The sequence below is a fragment of the Ananas comosus genome, linkage group 12 (assembly GCF_001540865.1).
Source record: "Ananas comosus cultivar F153 linkage group 12, ASM154086v1, whole genome shotgun sequence".
NCBI lineage: Eukaryota > Viridiplantae > Streptophyta > Magnoliopsida > Poales > Bromeliaceae > Ananas > Ananas comosus.
The window spans coordinates 2,544,741-2,554,450 of record NC_033632.1 but is presented as its reverse complement, the minus strand read 5'-3'; the positions used below and the strand labels follow the sequence as shown (position 1 = coordinate 2,554,450).

General features: G+C 35.1%; 1 protein-coding gene across 1 annotated transcript; it reads left to right on the top strand.

The window, feature by feature from the left end:
• On the top strand, positions 279 to 4,975 carry LOC109718709. Its single transcript, XM_020245087.1, has 4 exons — positions 279 to 715; positions 1,533 to 1,697; positions 2,635 to 2,706; positions 4,049 to 4,975. Exons 1-4 carry the CDS (start codon positions 560 to 562, stop codon positions 4,715 to 4,717), a joined length of 1,062 nt encoding a protein of 353 aa, XP_020100676.1. The 5' UTR covers positions 279 to 559; the 3' UTR covers positions 4,718 to 4,975.

Here is a 9,710-nt window from a genome sequence, read left to right as displayed (position 1 = left end):
GAATATTTGTTGATAAACTAATTAAAAATACTTCTCCCTAGTCCCTACAACATTTTAATAGCAAGAATTTCTACACGTTTAAATGTGCGTCCAACCAAACTCAGTTAACCATTATAAACAACATGAAAAACAATTTACTTCCATACTTTTTAGTGCAAGATAAAAGTTTTTTCACTTAGATATTGTTATTATTATTGTTATTATTATTGTTATTAATTTTTAATTTAAAAAGAATAGTCATTTTGCCAAGTTGTACTAATACCTATCCATTCGATTTGGGTTCTCACTTCTCAACCTCGTGTTTCAGTATTGTTTTTGACCACCTCTCTCTCTCTATTCTCTCTCTCTCTCTCTCTCTCTCTCTTCCCGTGTTTATATTCTCTTCTCGATGGGACGAGGAGGGAGAGGAAGAGCAGTGTCGGGTCTCATCGCTCTATGCTTGATACCCTAAGCACATCATCACCACCAACAAATAGTAGAGGTATCATGGCTCGGTAGGCCCGCTAATGGCGGATTAGGGTTTCGCATGCGGGGACCTCTCTAGGGTTTCGGAGGCCCCATGTCCGGTTCCTGCCGCTGCCTCGCCCAATCCCCTTCCTTGAACCCTCGCCCCCGCCTCTCCTCCAGGTTTAGGGTTTCCTCTGCGAGAGGTCCCTCTCTCCCGCCCTCCTCGCTCTCCTTCGGCGGCGGCGCGGGCCGCAGAGCTTCCTTCAAGGTCGGATTCGCTTCCTTTTTTCTGAGATTTGCGGTTGCCTCAAATCGTAGAATTGCTGGGAGTTAGGGTTTTAGTTGATGGGGTTTGGAGCGACTTGGAAGGGTCAGTGGGATTTCTCATTACTACAATCAAATCCCATGATTTGATGTCGGATTTTGTGAGAGTTCAGTTTCTCGTAGTTATAATATATCCATACCATAGTCACAAAAATTGCTTCTATTTTTTTTCGAACCTGTAAGTAGGTTACTTACTATTTACCTAAAGGTTACATTTTGTAATGCAGACATATTGAAATGATTTGCCATTTCATCTCAAATGACAGTATTGAATGTTAATTTAACTATACTTACTCCAAATAGGCAAATTTCTTTTCTTATATCTCTTGTGAAATCTATTCAGATTTCATTTCGTACAAAGTCTAAAGGAATACACCCTGTTTTGGCTGCCTTAAGTCCTGGGTTCGAGTTTGAGTTCGAGTTTTCCTAAATGTGTTGTCCGCATCATTAGTTAATGAGATTTCAATTGATTTGGAAGGATTTGGTGATGTTTCTCATAATACGATTAAGTATCATAAATAGGTTGTATTTGGTGAGACTTCATTTTCTATTAGTGATACTCTATCAAAAAACCCCATAAAACCCCATAATACCCCTTCTAAAAATAGTTATGTCATCTTTCTCTGTTATATAATTGGAAGGAGATTTGGTAAATAAACACATTGACATGATCTTTCATTTCTTTAGAAGCTGTTTGGAATTAATTCTTCCGTTTAATTTGATGATTAGCTGCAACTTTTTCCCCTTACATGGTTGTGCAGAAATGGAGGCTGGATCATATCTCGTGTTTTAAGCATGAAGAAGAGTCAACGTCTCACTGTAATGCATTCGAGCATGTTGAAGTTCAAAAGAATGAGGGTTTAAGGAAAGCTGAGTCCGACGAGTTGAAAGCAAATGGCAAACATTGGCTTTCGAGCATTCAAAAGGTTTTATCTGATTTGCATATTGTAGCAGTTAATTGCTTCTTTCTGTAATTTCCTAATGATGTTTGATCTACGCCTGATTGTTAGATGTAACCTTCGGTCCCCTGTTGTCTGATATATTCTATTCAGATTGGATTTGATTATATTTGATTTGCTTATTTCCTATTGTAAGACATTAGAAAAGCTTGTGAAAAAAGTGATTCAACTGCGACATGTTAAAAAATCGAAGTAGAATATAGAAAAAAATATAGGGTGCAATTTGATGCCCTAATATATCATATAAATGTTGAAGACATGATTATCTGGATTTAATATGAAATTTTTTGTATTTTATATCATCCTAACTAGATTTGATATGGTTATATTAAAACATCAGATGATTCTATTTGGATCCAATATGTTCATATACGGTTGATTTGTATTCTATCCTGAGAGACTAGAAGTGTCCTTGTACGAGTCAAAAGGTATCCATTGATACTATTTGCAGAGAGGATGGTCATTTGCTTGTAAGGTGCACTGTGAATCTCTTATGAAAAAGAAAAAAAAAATCATTCTTTAGTTCTACATCGATGATAAAGGTGCACTTTTTTATAAATATCTTTTGTGGTCTAAATGAGTTCTAAATTTTGCTATGTGTGAGAGTCAAGATAGTGAATCAGTGATGTCACTCCTTGTTTGAAAAAGTATATGCCAGAGAAGTAAATTGTTGTGCTGGATTATTCATTCTGCTAAAGTAGCTTGCTCTTTCTAAGTCCTAGATGTTGGATTTACCTACTGCTAAAGTAGCTTGCTCTTCTACTTTTTCTCTGTGACAGATTCAATTTGTTCTATATCTTTTCTGATTTCATATGTTCGCTGGCTTGATAGGCATTACTTATTTTATAGTTTTGTGATTGGCTAGTATGTTAGATGGTCTCTTGACTATTGTTTTATTTTCTAGGTAGCGAACAGAATCTTTATCTTTCACGGTGATCCTTGGACAGTACCATGGACGGCTGAAACCATCATTAAGGTTGGTACTCTTGGATTTTAATTTCATGTGTAATGTACTATGCTTTCTAATAACAGGAATTCAGCGGATTTAACATTCAGTTGCTGATAGTTGATTTGTAAAGGTCTTCTTATTTGGGTGTAAAGTTTGGAAAGTCTTTTACTTTGGGATTTCTACATGCTACCATCACATGGTTTGACTTATATAACTTGACTGCACTTGAGGAGGAGGGAGAATAAAAACAACTCCAAAAAAAAAAAAAGAACCCCTCCCCCGAGTGACGTAACATTTTGTATTGTAAACTGTATAAAACCTTTTCCTGTAGTGGGTGAACTGAATTTCTGTCTCCTCTTTCAGCTCAAGGTATATAACTGTATAAATGCCAATATTTACACAATTGCATCAGGGTTTTTTAGGAATGATGTTCTTTAATACAACTATATCTTTTTCCGCATGTTGATTTGTTAACTTTAGATAAGTTAGTGAGGTTGTGCATTTTTCATTTGGTTTGGTTTTTGCATAGGAGTACTTATCGATGCGAAACAACAATGACTTTGTCGTAGTTAGGTTGCATAATATTGAGGAAGAAGCCTTGTACTAATTCTTTTCTCTGCTGTTGAGAACGTTTACTCGTGAATTTCTATATATGCAAATGTTCAAGGGAGTAGAGGAAGTGAGGAGGAGAGAGGCAAGAAAGTGAAATATTTCAGTCATTCACTAAATACATTCAATATTTATAACAGCATAATAACTCGCCTAAATTAGCACTGTGCATCCCCTAATGAGTTACTAGTGGCATTTTTTGTTTAGGTAGTTAAGTAGTTGAAGATCACACAGTATACACAAGCTGAACATATCTCCCATTTTGTGCCCGTAGGTGTATATAGAAACACTATTAAGCTCTAAAGGAGACATGCCGTGCTGTGGCAAACAGAATTGTTTTTCAATAACATAACTAACATAATTACTTTCTAATTTAGATGTTTACTAAAGCAATTTAGGATTTAATTAATTTGAGGGTCACATTTTGTGAAAAACTGAAAAATCCTTAATCATTATTTCTTAAAAATTTTTTTTATGAAAATATTATAGTTGATCCTTATAATGAATACGTTAAAAACTCGTCCATTTCTCTGGGCAAAAAGCTCAAATGAACTTTTGGTTGACAATGGCAGTAGCAAGTCAGAGGTCCTGCTTCTGTGGTAGAGGGAGTTTAAATGTGGAAGCTGTAACTGCTTCTATAAACAACTCTTCTCAGAACTGTACTTGAGCAGAAGCTTCATCCATGCCAATTCTAGTTCCTTTTTTTGAAGAGTACGTTGGTGAAAGTTTTAACTCTACGGCATTAAACTTGTCTTTCCAGGTTATGCTTCTATGGATAGCAACTTTCTGGTTCGTAGGATCGTGGATAATCCCATTCCTGGCCCATGCTGCTGGCTTCAGCAAGGATACCCTAACCCACCGGGGACAAGCCCTCTACAGCCTCCTCACCGACATCGCCGAGGGCCTTGCAGGAATTGCAATCCTCCATCGCTGCCTTGCTCCCTTCCGCCCCCTCCCCCCTGGCTGGTTTTCCTTCAAACTCCGTGGCTCCTGGCACTTTGACGTCCTCTTTGGCTGCCTCCTGTTCCCGCTCGTCAACCTGCTCTCTCACATCAACATCAGCATGGTGCCCAACCTCCCGGGCCTGCCCGTCGGTGTCTCGAGCGTGGAGCAATCAATTGTGGCCCGCGACCCCGTGGCGATGGCTCTGTACGCTGTGGTGGTCTCGGTCTGCGCGCCGGTGTGGGAGGAGATCGTGTTCCGGGGGTTCCTCCTGCCCTCGCTGACGCGGTACATGCCGCTGAATTGGTCGATCGTCGTGAGCGCGGCGGCGTTCGCCCTGGCGCACTTCAACTCGCAGAGGCTGCTGCCGCTCGTGTTCCTCGGGGTGGTGATGGGCGCCGTGTTTGCGCGGTCGAGGAACCTCCTCGCGAGCATGCTCCTCCATAGCTTGTGGAACGGCTTCGTCTTCCTCGATCTGATGAAATGATGTGGTGCTTCCATGTTTAGGCATGCTGTTGTATTTTTCCTTTTCAATTATTTAAACATTCGATTATTATGTTGTTTCACTAGACATAGCGAATTTGTAGCATGCATCATCATATGGTTGGGGTAGTTAATTTTTGTCTAACACAACAGTCCTGTGTCTGGGTCCAAACTAAGTCTTTTTCTTGGCCCGGCCTGTAGAACATGTTTAATCGAATGCGAATTTAGTTACTATATATAAGGTATAGTCTACTCGATGAAATCTTGTTGAGTTGTGCTATTAAAATAAGTAGTAATAACTTTTCTTTTTACTGAAATATTCTTAATTATTGTTCAACAACAAAAGTAAAAATTTTAAGATTGAGCTTTTGCGCTTGTTACAGATCCAAAGTTCTCTTTTGGTCAAACAATCTATAAAAGATGACTTAGGCGTGCACACTGAGTACGTGTGGAGCAGGTCTAATCGATTCTTTTGGTTAGAAAAGGCAAGCAATGTAGAGAAGTTTGCTTTGTGCAAAAGCATAAAATGAGCTTTCCCATTGGGAGTTGAAACGATGCCTTTTCTCTAAAGGCTACTTTGTTAGCATAATAATGTTTGATGCTACATTGGTTGCGTAAGTTAGGCCAAACAAGTCCTAAATCCGAGATCCTAAATCGCTAGACTGCGACTGATGTTGCATAAGTTGACTAATCTATTGTACTTTGAGATACATTCTGAAATACCTACCACATCCTATCGCGCGCGCGCGTGCGAGAGAGCAACTTGCAAAAGAATGTGCCCAAACTTTTCAGCCAAGATTTGAAACCTTCACCTTACCATGATATTATCATATGAGATGCTTAATTGCTCATGATAAGTCTCTTTCTCTCCGGCAATTAGGACATCACCCTTTTTGGAATGTTGGGCCTACACTTTTGACTCTACAATCTACATGTAGTGGTCCTATACATATATGATCACTTTGATTGCAGATAAAAATAGGTGATAAATCCAAGAAAACGTTAACAAAAAAAAATGTTAAGGAATCCTATCACTCATCTTTTCCTTTTCCTATACAATTACATAGATATCCCCATAAAAAAATTCTCAGTTTCTCAAACATAGCCCTGCAAAACCAATTTTTTGTGTATGCTTTTCGAAAAGGATGGTTTTTGTGTAAATGTCCATTCATGAAAGAGTGGGTCAAAACCACTGCCCTTTTATGAACTGGATTTTCCTATTTAATACAAGAGCATGTTTATGGAGCTAAATTTTAAACGACATACATGTTAATTTTTGTTATCCGAAAAATATTTATTTGAAAACAGTTCTTTCTGCAGGGATTATGTAAAATTAATAAATCTTGAAGAGCTTGAATACCATAGAGACAAGACAATTTGAACTTACACAGAATATCATATATTTAATGGCTAATTTTGTAGGGTTTTTTTTTTTTTTAAAATGTAAAAAACCCTTTTACCTTGATAGAGACAGGGATAGGAATCAATTTAGTTTCCTAATAAGCCATTAAGAAAAAAAAAAAAAAAAAACCCTAAAAAGCTTTTTCTCCTCTCTAAGGCATGAGGTTTGAAGATTCTAAATGTAGGTGTTTGTCTCTTAACCAATAGAAAGAGTGTTTCAAAGATTACAACTCAGCCTAAGGGGTAGTCTAGATTCTGTGACTAGGTGGGCTCTTGACCAGTAGGAAGTGTGTTCAAGTACAAATATTATAGAGAAATGATGAGTCATCAAGTACTGTTAGAGTGGGAAGCTAAAGATTACAACTCAGATTAGTCCATACATATTCTTTCTTAGGGCAAGCAATGAGCTACAAGAGTCCAAAAAAGTAAAATTAAAGAGACCACCTTTATTAACTTGCATTTAGGTGGTGGAAAGATGCTCCTTTGGCCCTGTTGAACACTCTATTCCTCATCTTTTTTGTCCACACATCACCAGATTTGTGCATCTGTATTTACATAATTTTTTTGGACATCACATAAATACTGGTATCAATCTACTCAATTTCAATTGTGAACTAAAACCTTTATAATAATACTTATTTCTAAAATATAGAAACTCATTTAGCCTATCATGAGTTTTTGCAGATTATATGTTAGCGTGCATACGTAAATATCTCACAAAATAAAAAACTGTTATAAGCCTTTATCTAAAAAAAGCAAAAAATAAAAAAAGAAAAGGACCTATTATAATTAACTAGGTCAGTAGAATAATTTGAGCAAAACATGAAACTTTTATTCCATTTTTGTGACCTTCCCATGTTTGGACTCATTTATTCATGTGTTCTTGAGTGAGACAGGAGCCTAATATGCTCTCCCAGTACACAAGGGATGTTTTCTACTATTTATCGTAGGTGTTGTTAATTCATGTCCAAAGGTACTTTTTACATTGTTACCTCAAGCTTTTCTTTTTTTTTTTGTTTTTCTTTTTGTTTATAAGATAAATAGAAATTTGTCTCGGCGCTCCTAACTCAGAATCTTCTTATCTGAAACTTCTACACAATATGAAAACCAATAATTTGGCATATTTCGACTTTTTTATTCTACCAATCAATTCATATAGCTTAAGCTCCTAAATTAAAGTTTTATTTTTAACAGCTATATACAACTACCAAAATTTGAACAAAAATTGATTTTTTTCTCTTATTATCCTTTAATAGTACTTGAGATCGATCAAAAGGACAAAAGAGATACATTGCGACAAAAACTGCTGGGCCATAATTTGATCATACCCTAATTAACTAACTAACCCCATGCATATATAAATTAAATTAAGTTAATATATCAAAATCAACAAGAAGAACAGGTTGAATCCATTAGCGTAATTGTTAACACGTGTCCACTAAATGATTTGCTTTTCGTATTAAATAAAAGAGAAACTCCTACTAATTATGTTAAAGATGATTCATTGAGCTTAACCACTTTTGGAGAGATTTGTGGAGTTATTAATTTCGCAATCAGAAGATAAGATTTTATGGGCGCATTAGTAAACTACTCAATAAAGTCCTCTAAAAAGGGACATTTTGCAGTGCACGTCCCAAAATTCCCTCTTTTGTTTGACACAATTTCCCAAAAAATAAAAGGGGAAAAAAAAATAAGAATCCAAATCAATCCCTTTAATTAAGTAAATTTCTTGGTGCCTAATGGGCACTTTTCTAAACCCTAGAGTATCAAATTCAATCCAACAAAGCACTGTGTTGGCACGGAGCGTATGCAATTTTATTGAGAAGCTCCTCAATGAGATTTTATTGAAATAGTTTAGTAAGTCGCGTAGTTCACTCTGTATCTGAATCGTAAAAGTTTATTCTAATTTAAAGTTTTCCTATTTAAATCGCATTGTCGTGTTAAGTATCGAGTTTTTTTTTGCAGTATTTAACTGCGTTGTATATATTAGAGGCAAAAGAAAACACAACCAAATAATTGGATTGTAAGAGTAGAGCTACTATACTCTTAATTATATGTATAAAAATTTTCGTACTCATAAGTTTCTATCGATGATAGAGTTTTTGAATTGATGATTTATAACGTTAAGTATAATCTTAAACATCCGACATATCTAGAAATCAGAATTTAGAATTTTTCAAATATACAATAAAGTCCATCAAGTAAATATTAAATGAATCGTCAAAATTGAACAGTCTCTTATGAATAAGAGATAGAATTTTTAAATTCAATATCAAAATTATTGATCTCGATCTATATAGTGAATAGAATTTTTGATTTAAAATTTAATTAATTACAATTCTGCTAGACCATTAAGTTGGAAATGCTGTATACCGACTGTTAATAATACCAATTTTGAGACCCTCGACCATAAAGTATATAATGTCAAAAAATAATAAAATTTAATTTTAAAATATTTAAATACTCTAAATTATATTTAATAAACTCGGTCATCGATTTGATCACTATTATATTAAAAATAATTTATAGATATAAAAATAAGAAGTAGGCTGCTATACGAGTTGTTTTTTGTGATACGGCTTCCAAATCGACGATAGACTCCGTTAAACTTGATCTACACTATTGAAAATATTTGAAAACTAAATTTTATAATTTTTCAAGATTATTTAGCTAGTGATCAAAATGCCTCAAAATTGATAATTTTATTGATCGATGTGATGTATTTGTGAATTTAACGGTGTAAAACAATTCAAATATGATGAAATTGTTATTAAAAATTCTTTTCACCTTTGATCTTAAATTCAAATTTTTATCATTATTTTTTATAAAATTTTATTTTGATCTTTTTATTTTTAGATTATTTGTTTGATAGGTAAATGATGTCAAAAAATTATAAAATTTAGTTTCTAAATATTTTTAGATAGTGTAAATCAAACCTAATAGAACTAATCGTTAATTTAAAGATTGTATCATTAAAAATAAGTTAATAGTATGGTGGTCTCTGTATTACCGATAGTATAGCAACCATCAGACAAACTCTAAAGCTTTGTTTGAGATTGCGGGAAGATTGTGTCACGTACGATAAGAAAGTACCATATAAAAATACTATATTTATTTTCGTATATAATATTGCATTTCGCATATCGCGATTAGTTGATTATGATATATTCTTTATGGTCCCGCCGAAGAACGCAGAAATACATCCCTATATATTAGACCTCGACACGAAACTAAACCTAAAAATAATTGTACTTATAAGAGTAACTCTGAATTATAAACTGGGTGGGATAATTATTTTTTCCACAAATTAAGAAGCAAGTCACCGCTCGTGGCAACCAAAAGCACCAAAGAGGGCCACCTACAAGTCACCAACAAATCATGTGAGCTTTTGACACGTGTCGGAATCTGGCCACTGCGCAGTTCATGCTCCCTGAGAACGACTTACACGTGTGAAAGTAGTTTAAAACATCTTTTTCCAAGGAGCAGTGTTGCCCAAGATTTTTTTAGTAGTGGATATTGTTTTATTATTTGTAGCATTAGTTTTTTTATTTTCAAAGTACGAAAATTATTTTGATCAAAAGAAACCCTAGAAAATT

Excerpts from the sequence above, each read along its gene's own strand:
- LOC109718709 (XM_020245087.1), top strand. The coding sequence starts at position 560 with ATGTCCGGTTCCTGCCGCTGCCTCGCCCAATCCCCTTCCTTGAACCCT. Across the intron at positions 1,698-2,634 it reads GGCTTTCGAGCATTCAAAAG|GTAGCGAACAGAATCTTTAT; the intron begins GTTTTATCTGAT and ends TTTATTTTCTAG. Across the intron at positions 2,707-4,048 it reads CGGCTGAAACCATCATTAAG|GTTATGCTTCTATGGATAGC; the intron begins GTTGGTACTCTT and ends TTGTCTTTCCAG.